Source organism: Bubalus bubalis, chromosome 11 (genome assembly GCF_019923935.1).
Source record: "Bubalus bubalis isolate 160015118507 breed Murrah chromosome 11, NDDB_SH_1, whole genome shotgun sequence".
NCBI lineage: Eukaryota > Metazoa > Chordata > Mammalia > Artiodactyla > Bovidae > Bubalus > Bubalus bubalis.
Genome location: NC_059167.1, coordinates 62,486,520 through 62,504,165, shown reverse-complemented (window position 1 = coordinate 62,504,165; position 17,646 = coordinate 62,486,520). Strand labels below are relative to the sequence as shown.

The window sequence follows — 17,646 nt, the reverse complement described above, 5'->3', positions numbered from 1 at the left end:
ATACTTTGGCCACCTGATGCAAAAAGCCAACTCATTGGAAAAGACCTGACTCATTGGAAAAGACCCTGAAGCTGGGAAAGATTGAAGGCAAAAGGAGAAGAAGGCGGTAGAGGATGAGATGATTAGGTAGCAATACCAATGCAACAGACATGAATTTGAGCAAACTCCGAGAGACAGTGGAGGACAGAGGAGCCTGGCATGCCAGGAGGAAAACCCCACATACAGTCTATGCAGTCACAAAGAGTCGGAAACGATTTAACTACTGAGCAACAACAAAAAATTGCAGGGTTATTTTTCTCTCTGCCCCCCGTTCCTACAGCTGGAATCCATGTTGTAGCATTGCCCTTTCCTTCCTTTTTACCTATGTACCACCAACCTACTTGAAAGATTCAAATCATGATGTACCAGCTTTTTCAAGTTTCCTCCAACCATGGCAGCTATCAGTGCTTTCTCCTATCCTGGCACAAATGTTTGTGTATTTCTCAGTCTTGATTGTTTTTCCACTTGGCTTTATCTCCTCAATTAACTTGCAAACTCAGAGTTCATGGGGGCCTCCAACTCTTCAGTAATAAGTGGACCTGAGGTTTGGCCTGGATTCAATTCACAGCTCTGTAGAAATAACAGAGAGAATGTCCCAGTGTTTAATCTATGTCTATCTCTCCTTATGTGCAATCAATTAGCAGGTAGCATAATCTGATCCACTAGGCCCTATTTAAGAATTCTTCATTTTTCCCATTCAGGAAAACAGAAAAATCTCCCTGAAGACCCCTTTATGTCAAATGGTAGCCATTTTTTTCTTCCTCTGTTTGACATGCATGAATAAAGTTCTATTTAATTAAAAAAAAAATTTTTTTTGCTGTTTTTGCTGCCACTTAAAGGGCAGATACACTTTTCCGATACTGTTTTCAGGCTAGCATCTGATTTCCTGCTCACCTCTTTGAGATGTCCGTGCCCTTTATACTGTCCTTTAGTACTGTGGGAGGCCTAGCTATGAACCAACCCTTCCTCTCTCAGATATATATATATATGTATTTCCCTTTCCACAGAGTCACTCCATTATTTTTTTATCCCTCCCACTCTCATTACAACAAAACAGGACAAGAAATATGCTGCTTGCAGCGATGGTAGCATGTCACATATCTGACCCCATCTGCTAACCACATAATAGTCCTTGGTACAGTTTTGTCGGGGAACAATAAGAAACTGATGTCTCCTATCGTTATGCAAAGTCATAGAGGTAACTTACTAAAAGAAAGAATAAGTTACATCATAATTTCCAATACCTTTACTCCTACCATAATATGTCTTTAACTGATAAATTTATGGTAAATGTGTAACAGCCAAAGAAAAAAAAATGTTCCTAATATTTGAAATCCTTTTCTGTGAACTCCTGGGGAAATGTATGATCTGGATTATGAAATGGAAATCATCTTTCTTCTTGAATTAATCAATTACATCAACAGGGAAGAAAATAAAATGTTTTAAAACAAAGATTAGAAATGGTATCTTGGAAATAGTATCTTGGAAGAGTAGTAAGAAACCAATATAAAAAAGCTTAACTGGGATCAGTTCAAGGTGGTATAGTTAAGAACAAAAATGGAATTGTACTGGCATAAAATGGGAAATAACTAAGTGCATACCCCAATAAAGAAGATGAGGAATTTTAGCAAGATGGCAAAAAGTATCATTCCAGTGAGTAAGTCTGGACTGTGGAAAAAGAGTTGTGAAATTTCTTTCTGTAAAGAAAAGTCACAAAGAACATAGGACCACTGTCTGACGAGCATAATACAAAGCTATTGTGTCATAAATTAGTGAGATGATTTAATGACATCATAAAGTCTCTTCTTACTTGCAACTTTTATGATTTTACAGAACCAAAAGTTTATTAATTGGATTTGAAAATAAAAATAGGATACAGTGCTCTATGAATGAAATCATTTATTCAGTCTGCTCGAAGTAATATATTTACATTGACAGTCACTGAAGCAAGGAAATGAAATTTCATTTTGAGGGACTATTCAGTTAACGGCAATTACAGTGAAGCTAAAAACGTTCACCCTATTCATACTTGAAATGCATTCAGTATAATACTTTGCTTGTCCTTCCAAAAAGCCAAAAGGGAAAGTAAGATCTTCCCCAATTCAACTGGGAGCTGATAGCACATTCCTTTAGTTCACTGCAGCTGCCAAGAGCTCAGTTCCAGGACTAGGAGGGTATAACCGGCTCTTTGCCTTAGATTTTGTTGATTGCAAGGCTTGAGCCTATCTCTTCCAAGACTCTTCCCAAAGCATGAGAACCAGGCCTGAGAACATGAATGATGAATTATCTGTATAGATGGAAAGCAACCCAAGATCATGGTTCCTAACACTATCTTTTTTTTTTTTTAATTTTATTTTATTTTTAAACTTTACATAACTGTATTAGTTTTGCCAAATATCAAAATGAATCCGCCACAGGTATACATGTGTTAAGACATAAACTGAACCCATAGGCTAATGCAATTAGCTGCATCCACATGAGTCTTACCCTAGTCACATTAAAACAGTACATTTTAAGAATACAGAGCACATTTTTTCCTGAAGAATTTGTTCATACCCCATTTCTCAAAATCAGTTCAAGGTAGTTTGCCTTACAAAACAAAAACGAAAAGAATTTTACAATATCAGTAAGAAGAGTTGGTATCAGAGGCAATGAAATTAAGCAAAGATGATGAAGAAAAATGCATTCCTTGAATTTCTTTTATGACATCTATTTACCAGCATTGCTTCACCCCTAAATTTTTAACCTCTGATTCCTAATTGTCAGGACCCTGGCATCCTCACTGATTTGTTCACTAGAAAATGATTTCTTAGGCTTGATGTGCAACCTGGTCAATCTAAAATACTTAATAAATCACTTAGAGGCTTCCTGGAGACAAACAGGACATGAGTAATTAATACTGTATAAAATAATCTGCTCATCTGGCATGTGAATTTTCAGTAACATAACAGTAAGGACAACTTTGAATGGACAAAAATCATCTCGAGATACAAAGGACAGCCTACTTTTTCTTGTGATGGTGACCAAAGTGGTGATGATTAAGGATGTGCTGTGTGTGTGTGTGTGTGTGTGTGTGTGTGTTCTCAGGTGTACATAGGGATAGTGGAGTGAGAAGTGGGAAGAGAAAAGGTTAAAGCTAACTGTATACGAAAGAGCTTCAGAGTTACTTTTTAAACAACATTCAGTAAAGTCCATCCTCCCTCCTCCCATAGACTGACACCCTAAATATGTGTTTGGTCAAAAAGCAGTACCTGATCACAAGGTTTCTCCAAACTCAAACGGGCTAAAAATCACAATTCATTGCACCTTGGGATAATCTTGCCATGAGGATGGCAATATTCTGGGACCAGATGTAATGGTCAACTGACCTTCCAAAGCACTTTTATCCCTTTGGGTCAAGCTGTACATAATAGATTCAACCCACTGACAGTGTGAAATATCTTCCAGATCCTTCTTCTCTACCTTATCCTTTGGTTCTGAATTCCACCAATCTTTTCTGTCAGCTACTGCCTGAGGTGTCATTCTTAAAATTTGTAAGAATAATTGATATTACTTGAATTGAGAGCATATAGCTTGCTAATTTGTCATATATGTGTTGATAAATTTATTCTATTTACTGTTTCTAGCACATCCTGCAAGCTATTTATGGGCAGTACATTAACTATATTAAGACACCAAGTCATCAGTCGATTTGGCTCCCCTTAAAAACTATTCAAAGTCATTTACTTGGTTTTTCAATTGCAGTGGGGATTTGTCCTGCACTAATACAGTTATAAGGCTTCTCTGGTGGCTAAGTAAAGAATCTGTGGAGATGAGGGCTTGATCTCTGCGTCAGGAAGATCCCCTGGAGAGGGAAATGGCAACCCATTCCAGTATTCTTGCCTGTGAAATCCCATGTACAGAGGAGCCCGATGGGCAACAGTCCATGGGGTTGCAAACAGTCAGACATGACTGCGTGTGACTAAACAACAACAGTGATTATAAAGCAGTTATAATTTTTTATTAACCTCCTTGGAAATTCTGAGTATAATAGGTCACAGGTAAAAAATATAGTATTTTTTTTCCTTCTTAAAGAAGACAATTGTGAAGTTTACAAGAGATATGACTCTCAAAATTATGTAATCATCAACAGGTTCTCTAAAAAACAAGTAAAACATCCACAGAATAATTTACAAAGAAAGCTTTAAAAACTAGGAAAATGCTTTGGATCACTCTGCTCTAAGTATTGCACTAGTATACACTTAACTGGGGTCTGCATTTCGACCCTGAATGCTATGTTTACTAGTTTTCCTAAGCTTAACGCAATGGGTTTAGTGCAACAAAATTCACAATGTCAAAAATGGGTACCAGTTCACAGTTCTTTAATGACTTTTTAGTTTCAGTGATGTTTAATATAGTAAAAAGAATATTAAAATAAAACTTTACAATTCCAAGATTATTTTACTAAAAAGGTTTGACTACAAATAACTTTTTTAAATTCAAGATGGGACAATATATAATTAAGGAAACTGATTCTGAAGACTGCACAAATATAGATATCTACAGAGAAAAATATCATTTCGAAAACTGCTTTTTAATAACATCAGAATCATTGGTGAATGGTAGACAGGCAGATATAAATCAAAGGATAATCTTCCTTACCCATATGCCACATATCCACAAATCTCAGCTACTATGAATTGAGTCTGCTAAGCAATATTCCCAGATAAATGACGATAAGTTCCTAGTTCCATAGCAGAAACTTCTATACTTAAGTAGTTCACAAAGGACCAAACAGATCAAGCACAACAGGAAGACAATTAGAGTTAACTCGAGACAATATAAACTATGCATTAAAACAAATATTCCCAATTACTTTAAAAAAATCTGAATTTCATGCTCAGAATTTTCCAGGCGAGCAGTAGAAGAGTGAGGGACTGACCAGCTATTTCAAAGAAGAAAAGTCACAGTGATATATTTTTAAATCTTGTAATTAATTTTAGACCGCAATGAAATGATTTTGCCTAAACTACCTATAAAATAATTTTATTTCCTCTTGAATCTAGCTACTGGAAGACAAAATTAAGAAGTAATCCTTTGTGTGTACCATGGATGGTTTTAGATCTGCAAATACAGGTAAATAAAGGTATACAGGGGCATAGACTTTTATGCTAGCAAAGTTCCTACCGAGTCTTTGATGTGTCTATTTATAATTGTCCTGCTTTTTTAAATTAAATTATTTTCAAGACTCCTTATGTAAAATGTTCAAAACATACTTTTTGTAATCTTACACTAACTCTTATTATCTATGTCTATTTTACAGCTGATCAATGTTTTAAGCCTAAATAAAAATAAAATCTTCTCTTCCCCATAAATGCTTCCACAAATGAAAATAAAGCTACTTCAGGTTAAGAAAGGTCATGGTTTACAAAGTCAAAGCAATGGAATTTGCAGTTTTATCAGTGGTTCTCAGACTTTAGCTTATATCATAATCATCACCTGAGGTGAAAAACCCAGAATGTGGGTCCCACACTCTGAATTTCTGATTTAGAAAGCCTGGGAGGGGTCCGAGAATTTGCATTCCTAACAAGTTCCCAGGGGACACTGATGCTGAAGGTTAGGGGTACCCACTTTGAGAATCTAACTTCTGTGACACAAAAGACAGATTTGAAAAATAATAGATAAATATAGTTTTCACCCATCTAATAGCTATGACATTTATAACGACTAGAGATGCTGCCTAATTTTCACACAAAGCCAATTCTATTCCTAGCTAAGTGACTAATAACCACACCAACAGTAAAAAAAAAAAAAAAAAAAAAAAAAAAAGAAGAAGAAGAAGACCACTACCTTCATAACTAAGATCAGCTCAGTAGCAGAAATGCTTCCCCCCTTAATGTCAATCAGCTTGAGCACAGGCTCATTTTGATGCAATTGTTCTAGGTCCTAGATCTTATGCTTTGCCACTACCCAATATGAAACTTGCCAGGGCAAATAATCTAAATGGCAAAAAGTGACAGAAAAATGGAACACTGCCTCTCTAATCCAGACAGTTCCAAAACATCCCTTACCCCCCACCCAACTGTCTCACTTCTCATTATCTCCTACACACACACACACATTAAAAAAAAAAAAAAAGACCCCTCTGTTTATTTGGGTTAATATGAACCAATGGGAGAGAAATAAAGACTTGGATAAGCAGAATTCAGACTCTCTCAGACTAGGGAACAGCTTCCTGAGAAGGTTCTATCGTTTATCTGCAACATTGGTCCGCCCTTACAATCCCAGCCACTCTCAGATGCCAGACATCAGTGTCCAGCAAAAGTCAAAAGAGCTCTAAATGAATTCCTGCTAGTCAAGGCCCCACCTCCTGCCATCAGCCAAGCGGGTAAGATCTCCGGAGAGTCTCGGCAACTCTCTCCTACATGCAACACCACCACCAGCAAGAGCAGCGCTACCACCACCACCAAGAAAGCTCTCAATTTCATTCTGGAAAGAGGGAGTGCGGAGAGAGGAGATAATCAGATGCTTAGAGCTGGGAGAGAGTGAGGATCTCCTGACTAGAGCCAAGGAGGGAGGCAGGAAGACAGGCAAGGGGAGTGGCCGCAGAAGCTCAGCACAGACCAGTGCTCTCCGCTCCAGACCCTCTCCATCCACCCCCAGCACGGCTTAGCCCTGGACCAGACACAGGGGAGTCAAAGCTCGGTCGGATTTCGCGCCTCGGTTCGCAAGCAGCTGCCCACTGCGCACTCTAGGCTCCCAGAGTTCGAGGACTCAAGGTCCCCTGGCATCTGCGCCCACTCCGAAGTCACTTCTAAGGTCCGCGCTGCCACAGACACTCATGCCCTTTACCCCCGGGCAGCTTCTGTGGTGCTGGGGCCTCGGCCCCTAGGGAAATGGAAATCACAAGCCGGGGGTCGGGTTGGGGGCGGGGAGGTGTGTTGATGTGCAAATTTCATTTTTTCTGGATGTCGGCCTTAGCCTAGATGCTTTGGGGGAGTCTCGGCCTACTGTCCCCTCAAGGGCTGTTCTCCTAACCTTTCCACCATACCTCGAGAATACAAAAGTTATTTTTCCTTTGTGTCACCGCCTGCTTGTCCCAGGAGAAGACGTACATTTCAGTTCAGCCAAAGCCTGAGGGGGTGTGTGTGTGTGTATATCTTTCAATCCCGAAAGCAAGGATGCCAACTGCTGACAGGCAAAGGAACCTGGATTTGCTCTTGAGGACTTAAAAACATCCGAGTTAACAAGCCTGCCCTTCTCTCGATCCTAGCCCGACCAGCCCTGGGTTTTCCAGAGAACTGAGATTGTGTTCCAGTTGCAATGAGCTTGCGTCCTGCCCCGGAGCCGAGACGCGCGGACTTGGCTGTCCGTTCATTCATGCATTTGCTCATCCATTCACATAAACATGTTCCTTAATTGCGTCTGGCACCGAGAATCTTGACTTCTATTTTCCCCTCCCAAGTCAGTGCTCATGGCAACGGCTGGTGCAGGATGTAACTCGACTGTCAACCCACTTCCTGAGCCGGAAAATCAAGTCAAAGAGGCATTCCACTCCCCCCTCTCCCCTCAAAGAAGGAAAAGGTGGGAAGGAGAAAGCTGGGGGAGGGGGATGGAGGGCAGAGAGCAATGGGAAGCTCACTAGGGTCACATTCCAAGCTTCCCTTCGGGGGAAACGGCGACATCGACGCCAAAGCCTGCAAGGAGCCCAATCATCATTAAACCCAAGACCGCTAGAGCTCCGGTCCCCAGAGGGGATAAATCAAGTGCAAAGTCACTCATTCGCACGAGTGCGGGGCTGCCGGCTCGACCCAACACTGAACCCGAACCGAGGCGCTGGGAGAGCGGCTCGCAGCCCAATCCGCAGCGCGCTCGCTGCCTCCTTATCGCTCCCAATAACGTGATGAAGTGTAAATCAAAAGCCACGCCGGGAGGGGCCCCGGAACGGCGCGAGTCGTGCATTTTCGCTCACCAGCCTATCTTACCTAAGAATCACAAGGTCACGACAGCGTCGCGATTCCACTCACCGTACACTCCTTGGCCAGAGATTCCCTCCAGGAGGACTGTCAGCAGCCACACGAGACCGTACACTAAATCCATCTTCACGTGAACATGAACATATCCAGCCCGGGGGGGACGCAGCGGGATCTTCTGGAGGCCGGCGGCCAGCCGGGCGCGCTCCGCTCGCGCCTCAGCCGAGACGAGGTGCCCGGGAATCGCTCGCGGAAGAGAGAAGCGCTGTGCGTCCGTCCTTTCCTGGCGGCGGCCGAAAGCGGAACGCAGGAGCCCCGCACACCCCACACTCATGCACGCACACACACACACAGACACACACACACTCACACAACACAATACCCTGACACAGACTTCCACGCACGCCTCACTCACACCGGGCGCCTGGGAAAATCGCAGACGCCGGGGAGGAGCAGGGGGGCGTGCTGGGAAGCGGAGCCGCGAGGCGAAGGGTTCTTCAGGGGAGCCGGCTCGAGTCTCCGCAGCGGCGGCGGCGGCGGCGCGCTGGGCCAGCGGCGGGTGCGGGCGAGGGGCCGGGTGTGCCGAGCGGTGCGAGCCTGGCGCGGGCAGCCAGGGAGCAGGAAGTGGCCTCTGACTCGGGGCACCGAGCAGGGGCTTCCTCGCTTGGGTTCGCCTTTACAAAGTAACTCGCGAAGGTTCCCGGAGGAGCGTCAAGCGGCGGCAGCGGCCCGCCGGTCCGCAGTCCGGAGCCCCCAGCCCTGCTGTCTTGCCTTCCCCCATTCCATCAGTTGCCATTGCAACGCCAATCCTGTTACACGATACAGGCTCGCATCGCCGAGCAGGGAGAGGAGGAAGAGAAGGAGGAGGAAGAGGAGGAGTGGGACTAGGGGTTCGGGGGTGGGGAGAAAGGGAAGGGAGGAGGGGGAAGAAGGAGGAGAGGGACCGGCAGGGCGCAGAGTGTGCGTCTGGAGCTCTCTCGGGCACCAGCCTCAGCTGCCGCCGCTGCCACCGCCGCCACTGTTCTCCAAAATAGCCTTGAGCGCCCAGCCAGCGAAGAGGGGTCTCAGGCCCGCCGCACCAATTCCGGGATCCGAAAGCAGAGTCCAGGCACCGCCACTTGCAAGAGAGGGAGAAAGCCAAGAAGAGACCGGATCGCACACACGTCTACGCGTGCCCACCGGCTCCGCGCGCGTCCTCTTCGCTTCCGCGCTGCCCCCGCCAGGTGGAGGGATGGGGGCGGTCGGGACAGGCGGGAGTTTAGAGGAGGGAGCCGCAGAAGGGGTTCCCCGCCTGAGCTAACGTAGTGCTGGCATCCGGAGGTGAACGCGAGAGCAGCTGCCTGAGGAGGACCCCGGCTGCGTGTCCGCCGCTTGGGCCCCAGCTGCGGCAGAGGTGCCCGGGCTGGGCGGCGGAGCGCCGAAGGTTCGACGCCGGCCGGAATCCCTGGGTGTGCGCGGGGGTGCGCGCCGCGGAGGCGGAAAGGAGACGGAGGAGGAGGGCGAAGCCGAGAGCGGGCTGCTGAGCTGCCAGGCTGCCGGAGAGGAGGGCTGTGTGTGGTCACGTTGTGCGCTACGTGCTGAGAGCGCGAGCTGCTAGCCGCAGCCGGGCGACGTCAAAGCCGGGTGCGCGGCTCGGTTGCCTTCCTCCGCGCCTCCTCTGCCTCTTCTGCTCCTCCTCAGCTCTGCCTTCCTGTGTCAGCCCAGGAGCTCATCAGTATGGACAACGCCGAGAGGCTCCGCGAGGCCGGCGGCATCCGGCCTCCAGCCTTCCCCGTGAGCCCCTCGCCCCCACCTCCCGGACCTGCGCGGCCGAGGAAGCCAGTTATCATTGCTGATTCCGCTGTTGGCGTCTGCACGCCGAAAGGCCGGCTACCACCTTAGACCCCGGGTAACTACAGGACACACCGTCCCCTCCTCGCCGCCCAAGGTTTCCCAGGATCCGTTCTGCTTGACTAGAGGGCAGAACAGGCCACCACGCTTGGGAACGGCACCGTTTCTTCCCTATATCTGTTCTTTTAAAGAGAAATATGGCCATCACAGCAATGAAGGCTCTTAGGGAAAAACACCTAAGAGTTCAGAGATTAGTATGTTTAATATGCAATGTCGCCTACGAAAGTTAACCGCTTTGAAAAATCTTTTCTCTGAAAGACGGAGTCTCTCTAATTGGGGCAGAGCTAGCCCTGATGTTGGAGGAGCTTAAGAAATTCATAGTTACAAAAGGCTCAGGAAATGCAAAGCACCTGTATTTACACTGGAACCAGTGTAGAAATAGTTCACCTAAAATTAATAGGCGAAAACTGGGAATATAAGTAGTGGTTTGTGATTTCTGTAGCCACAATAATTAGTGCTTCCTGTGCGCAGTCCACTTTGTCGAATATATTCTTCACTTTTCAAACAACATATGGATAGGGAAGTGATTAAAATAGCTAAAAACGTGCATTTATACATGTGTTTTAAAAAAAAAGTAATTGCTATGGAAAATCTGGAGCATAGTATTCATTTATCCGCTCCCATAATAGACTGGTATAACACACTGCGGGTCCCTCTCCCTCTGCTCAGGCTGGGAGGGGTGAGGGCGCGGGGGATGGGGGTGTTACCTCCTAGCACTAGGAAATGAATAGTCCCCATTGTTTCCACCAAGGTCCTTTTCCTCACATAAGTGAATTATGCATATTATTTTTACTGAATGTGAGCTACTGTTTATGCTCTGTGTTTTCAAGTTAAGAGGACTAATGTTGAGAAGATCCCAAAGGATGCCTTAGTGTTAAGACCCCTTGTTTATGAAATGCCACTTTCACATAGATGTAATTAATTATCACTCTAGAAGCAAAACTCAATGTGTGGCATTTGTGAAGGGGAGTGAGTGGTCAGCTAAGGTCCGCTCAGGGGTCAGCCGAGGGGGACTGTCTTCCGTTTCAGTATATCAGTCTTTTAGAAGTAGGTGATTCCTGCATACTGCAGCAGCTTCCAGGGTAGTCGCAAGTGCAACTCCACTTTCAGTTGGCTGCTAATAATGTGTCTTGTCCATGAGGCATTTCCAGATTTTAGGCCTTCGTGTTCTGAAATACTACTTCACCTGTATATTTGTACTGTCCTTTTTTGACTCTTATTTATGGAACCAAAGGCTATTTGATTGACTGCAGGACTCTAGATGGAAATATTTTATCATCCCCAAAAGTCCGTATATCACTTTAACAAAGGAACCCCAAACTAAGTCAGTATCTCTACTGGGGATGACACTGCTTAACCTGCCACATCAGGATGGAAGCTTCAGGAATTTAGTGCCTTTCTTTTCCATGTAATGCATACCTCTTCCTAGGGAAGGACCAAACACCCATGGAGCCCCCAGCATTCCTGACTGAGATATTTGGAGCTTTTAGAGAACTTAGAGAACCCAGTCATTTTATAGTTTACTTTGGTTGAGGAAACAGCCAGATATAGCTACTCTGGGACAAGTCTTATCCTGGATATTGAACATTTTAAGATATACAGGACAGAATCCCTTCAAAAAAGACACTATCTAGTGGGCAGGGTCACGCAGGCACCACTACTTCTGTTAACGTTATATGTGTGTGCTTAGTCATGTCCGACTCTTTGTGACCCTATGGATTGTAGCCTGCCAAGCTCTTCTGTCCATGGGGATTCACCAGGCAAGTATACTGGAGTGGGTTGCCATGCCCTCCCCAGGGGATCTTCCCAACCCAGGGATCGAACCAGGTCTCCCACATTGCAGGCGAATCCTTTACAGTCTGAGCCACCAGGGAAGTCCTGACACTGTAAGTGCTATATAAAGAAACTCCCAGGGCAAATGGTGGCAGATTTTACGTGCGACCATTAATTAGGCTAAATGACAGAATAAAAATGGCACTGTACCTAATATGTTGTTTTTTCTTTTCCTATGAATTTACTAGATTGATTACTTACACAATGGGCCAGTTAAATCAATCACGGTTTTTGTTTGGTTCGTTTCCTTAAAAGTTAACAGTGTTGAGGATGCCCAGACTAAATAATCAGGATGTATCCAGCCGTACCTTAGCACCAACTGTTGAAGACCTCCAGGTGGTGAGCCTGAGCTAAGTCTAAGGACAATCAGGGAGCTGTATTGTCAGAGAGAAGAACAGATGCTCCAGAAGGCAGATCTGAAGGCTGTAATGAAATCAGGACCAGGATAATCTTTGTGGCCCAATTAGTGCACTCTTCTACACTTTAAGAATCACCAGCTTCTTGGATTTTGCGTAGTGAATATGGAAATTGTATAGAACCTCAGAGGAGTCCACATTTCATTACTACCAGGGACTAATACTTACTATTCTGTTTCTGACAGGAGCAACAATGGACACTTTATCATTTATGATGACAAAGCCAGGAAAATTTAGGGTCTCTCCTCTGACAGCCCTAATTAACTTAATAACCCATTCAACTTTTACTGACTATAGTGTCATTTTAAATTTCTATCTCTGTCCTCCAGTATAAGCAAGATGTTCCATCCTGGTTAGCATGAGAGAGGCAGTGTAATGCAGGGTGTCACAGTTTGACACAAAATCCACTCAAGATAGTGGGACAGAAATGGGAAAAACTAAAAACTCAGGAGAAACAGGTAAGTAGGCAAAATCAGACCAACAGTAGCAAATGTATCTGTTCTTTTTAATCTAGCTTCTTCCCACAGAGCAAATACCAGGTCTTCTATATTATTTATGGCTACTCCCTTGAAGGTGAAAGTGTTAGTCGCTCAGTGGTGTCAGACTGTTTGCAATGCCATGCATGGTCTGTAGACTGCCAGGCTCCTCTGTGCATGGAATTCTCCAGGTAAGAATGCTGGAGTGGGTTGCCATTTCCTTCTCCAGGGTATCTTCCCAACCCAGGAAACAAACCTGGGTCTCCTGCATTGCAGGCATACTCTTTACCATCTGAGCCACCAGGGAAGCCCTTATGGATCTTTAAATCACCTAGACTCCCATACAAATTATTCCATTTTTAGTTTATAAAGTCAAAAAAGAATGTAAAAGTTATCAATGGTATATAGTAATTTCTGGGGAATTGTGCATCCTGACCTGTTGCTCCATTCTTCTTTATGCTTGCTTTATTCTTCATGATCACAAGTTTCTGGCTCATATCATGGCTTGTTAGGAATATAAAGCTCCCTAAGTCATTCCTCATTTAGCTACATATTTGTATCCCTGGCCTGCTCCTTTAATCTTGAAGCTAAATATATTTATGATATTTTCCAAAGTCAGTCAAGACAAGCTCACTGTTCTATGGCCCAGACTTGTACCTGAGACCATGAAACATCACCTCCTCAACCTCTGCCCAATGGACCAGCTCTCTTTAAAGTTAACCTAGATGACAAGAAAGTTTGATTAACCCTAAATTAGAACAACTTCTGTAGAGCATAGTCTTCTATGCTGATAAATTTTATTTAGCCAAATGCCTGTTCACCTGGTTTATTTCCTACTTAGTAATAGCTTCCAGCATGCAAGCTTGGAAGTCTAAGCAGCATCACATGGAATTGACTGTTTCAGATGATAGATATTCTATCAGAGACATAGAGCGTAGCATTAGGGATTCCGCGCACGTCATTTCCAGGAGACAGGGTGGGTGGCTGCAATCGTTCATAAGAAGCAGAACCCAGACACTGGTGACAAGTATGAGACAAGGATTTCACTTTGGGAAATAGTATTATCCCTTGACAGGGCTTTAGTGAGAATGAAAAGGTCAATGAGAACCGGTAACTGCTAATATTAGAAATAAGGCGTGACATCAGATCTGCTTTGTATGGCCTGAGAGAAGTCAAGGAGACCTATGACTCAAGGAAACAGCAAGGTACTCAAAGAATAATCCCTAGAAATAACAAATCCAGGGTCCAAATAAAAAAAAGAGATGCCCAGGAGAGGCTGATTAGAAGAGGATTGTTTTGAGAGGATGCCAAGGTAATTTGTTGCCAGATGATGGGGCTAAGGTCTCAGGTATATTGTAGCTGCCAGTGAAGAGTACCTGACAAACAGAGGAAAGTTGAGGCAGAGACAGAAAGCATGAGACAAGGTCTTTGAGATTCTTAGTACTCTTGTCATCAGCTTAAAATACCAAACTTCTGAGAGTTTTTAACTCACTTGGTGAAGAGCATTCCCTCTCATAGGCCCTCCTTCTTTCAAGATAGAAAGAAGTGTCTGCTAGTTTCTAGTTGTAGATTTCCGGGATCTTGTGAAACATTCATGTTTTCTTTACAGTTTGTATCTTTAACCCATAACTAGTTTTAAAGGTCTGTCTTAATATACCATAGTCTTCTGACTTTAGTAGCTCTGCCCTAGATTTACTCTTATTCTGACATGTCTCCCTTGCACTATTATTATAATTCTGATACTATTTAGGGAACAAACCCAATGCTGATTTGTTCCAGAGCAGATGTTCTGTGCGCAGGTATGTAACACAGTAGGTAAAAGTCTGAGCTTTGACATCAGATTGCCCTGAGCTTGAATTTCTGATGTCAGTGTGACCTTGACATTTCCCGTATCCCATACAATGAAAAGGGCAAGAGGTTACTAAGAGTTTTATATAAAGTAATACATGAGTGTTACATAGCTCAGCACCTGGCTTAAGCAATACATTATTATAATTTTGATTATTGTTAATATTTTTCATCAACATTTGCTAATTGTTGGAGAGCACTAAAGGAGCTTACTCCTGGGTGTTCATTGGAAGGACTGATGCTAAAGCTGAAACTCCAGTACTTTGGCCACCTCATGAGAAGAGCTGACTCATTGGAAAAGACCCTGATGCTGGGAGGGATTGGGGTCAGGAGGAGAAGGGGACGACAGAGGATGAGATGGCTGGATGGCATCACCAACTCGATAGACATGAGTTTGAGTGAACTCCGGGAGTTGGTGATGGACAGGGAGGCCTGGCGTTCTGCGATTCATGGGGTCGCAAAGAGTCGGACATGACTGAGCAACTGAACTGAACTGAACTGAACTGGAATGGGCTCCATTTTGAGGTTAGCTGACAGCTTGGAACCTTTGGTTTCATAAGGATGATGAAATGCTTTTCTCTAAAAGCATTACTTCACTTGCTTTTATTCAGAGTTCATCTGTCCCATTTCTGTCCAGTCACATTGAACTCTGAAGTCTTTCCACAGTTTATCTGTAACAGTTTGGCATTTCAGTACTTAAGAATAGCTGATAAGTTGAAATTCTGAGAGTACAATTCTACTTCAAGATTTTTTTTTTTTTTGAAACTGCTGCATCCCTGGATGTATCCTTGGAGAACTCAACAGCTTAAATATTAAAGCAGAGAAGTTTCTGCTTATCACTATGCATGCTTTACTGTCTTAAAAACAGATTAGTAAGTGATGCTTACACATCTAGGTCACCAGATTAAAGACCAGATTAAAGGTCACACATCTAGTAGACCAGATTAAAGATCAACATCAATGTTGGGTTAGAAAATTTGGGTGGAAATATAAAGAAACCCACTGTTTCTGACAAGTGATTTGATTAAGCCACAAAGATATCAAGGACCACAAGAGAGTAGAACAAAAACTACCCCCCAAGATTCTGTATTTGGAGCAGTTTACAGATATGTATGTAATAGGAAATAAAGGAAAGGAAATTTGTGGCATAATCAGGTGGTAGATTCAGTTTGTCATTACAACATTGAAATCAATATAATACCAACTTTTAACTCAATAGCAAACAGGCTACTCATATCAACTAGCTATTAGAAAAACTCAAGGAAGTACAGTCTCTTCTTGGTTAAAACTTAGTCTCTCTCAGATAATTACTTTATTTTCCAGGGTTTCTCTTATATGCTCTTCTCCCTGTCCTTACCGTACTAGTGGTTGGCTCGTGTTTTGTCCTGATAATAAGGACAGATATCTTCCGTTCAGTGATGCTGTCCTCCACTTCATCACTGGGTGTCTGCAACTTACCCTGCTGCACCCAGTGCTCTGACCCCATTGGCTCCGAGTCATAAGGACTCAGCTCCTACCTCCTTCCCACCTCAAACTTCTCCCAGACCTTTAGCCGTGGAAGTATAAACCCATGCTGTGCTGTAGACACCAGGACTGTCTGGATCTGCCACCCATGACCCACATTAGGAAATCAAATGGCGCTATTCTTCATTCTCTCTCTACCTGAATATACTGTGTTGACATTTCTACTCATTTGTAGAAGTCCTGATTTGCACTCTATGAGGCATTGTCTTCCGAGAGTTAGGAAAAGATTCAAAAAACAAGCTTTCTATATGATGGAATTCTTAAAGTATAAGAAGGTGGCTAATCCCTGTGCTACCATGAGAGGACAAGGAGGCCCTCAGGCACATGTAGACATGCATAGACCTGTCTTCCAACTCCGCCTCTCTTTTTCCTTCATCTCTCTCTATGGTCCTCCATTCTCCCTGCATCCCCAAGGCAGAGGAGTGTTCACCTTCCTTCTAAAGGGAAAAATAGATTTCCTTTCAGTCCTGCCTTCTACCTACTCTGTGGTTCATAGAAAAATTGCTGTGGTCTGAATCTTCCAAGCTAAAGCTTAATAATTTAGAGCCTGGGTCTAGGAGTTCCCCCCAAAACATTTTTTCCTCTCAAATGTCTGACACTTCTTTTTTCCCTGGCTTCTGCCTTTTCTCTGAAGAGATGTTCAACTTCAGTAAATGTAGAATCCTGGAGCAGCAAGAATTACAGGAGGTCAGAAACAAATTGATTATGGGATAATATTTCAAAACAGCAGTTATAGCTGTACAATTTGGTCCCTTATAAATAAATTACTAAGGGAATAGGACCAGGTGACCCTACTTGGGGCAACTCAGGAAGGCAAACCATCCCATGGAAGTTCTAAGTTCAGGAGCTGATCCAAAGGAATGCAGGGCTGGGTGGGGTGGAGAGTTTCCAGAGGGAAGATCCTTGAAGGAGGGAGAAAACAAAACAAAACATGTAGGTAGGAGATGGTTTATTAGGAGATTGGAGAGACATATAACCCAGTATGCCATCAAACTGGCAAAGTAAGAGCAGCCAAGCAAACAATAATGGTTGTTGACGGGTGCGTGCATGCATGCATGCTAAGTTGCATCAGTCTGGTCCAACTCTTTGCAACCCTATGGGCTATAGCCCACCAGACTCCTCTGTCCATGGGATTCTCCAGGCAGAAATACTGAAGTGGGTTTCCCGCTGAGAGTTAATAAGTGAAAATACAAAATATTAATAGATGGGGGGAAGAGAAGAGGCACAGGGAGCTGTGGTGGGTTGGATAGTGTCCCTCTAATGCATGTCCTTCTCTGAATTTTAAAACATGATTTTATTTGGAGATAGGGTCGTAACAGATGTTATTAGTTAAGGTGAGGTAATGATGGAGTAGGGTCGGCCTGTGATCCAACATAACTAATGACCTTAGTAAAAGACATCACAGAAGTTGACACGCACAGGGGAGAATACCAGGTGACAACAGAGGCAGAGGCAGGAATAATGCGTCTACAAGTTAAGGGATGCCAAAAGGCCAGGGGAGAGGCAGGAACAGGTTCTCCCCCAGCATCAGAGAGAGCATGGCCCTGCTGACTCCTTGATTTCACACTTCTAGCCTCCGGAAATGCCAGAGAATAAATTTCTCTTACTATACACCATCCAATTTTTGGTGCATCGTCATAGCAGCCCTAGCAAACTAATAGAGGAACT

General features: G+C 43.9%; 1 protein-coding gene across 1 annotated transcript in view; it reads right to left on the bottom strand.

Moving 5' to 3' along the window:
• Positions 1-8,462, bottom strand: part of MDGA2 (MAM domain containing glycosylphosphatidylinositol anchor 2) — a 912,048-nt gene extending 903,586 nt beyond the window's left edge. The window contains exon 1 of the mRNA XM_025295819.3: positions 8,046-8,462. Within this exon, the coding sequence (XP_025151604.2) occupies positions 8,046-8,325 (280 nt within the window). The 5' untranslated portion in view covers positions 8,326-8,462. The remainder of the gene's footprint in view (positions 1-8,045) is intronic.
• Positions 8,463-17,646: the final 9,184 nt, after the last annotated feature.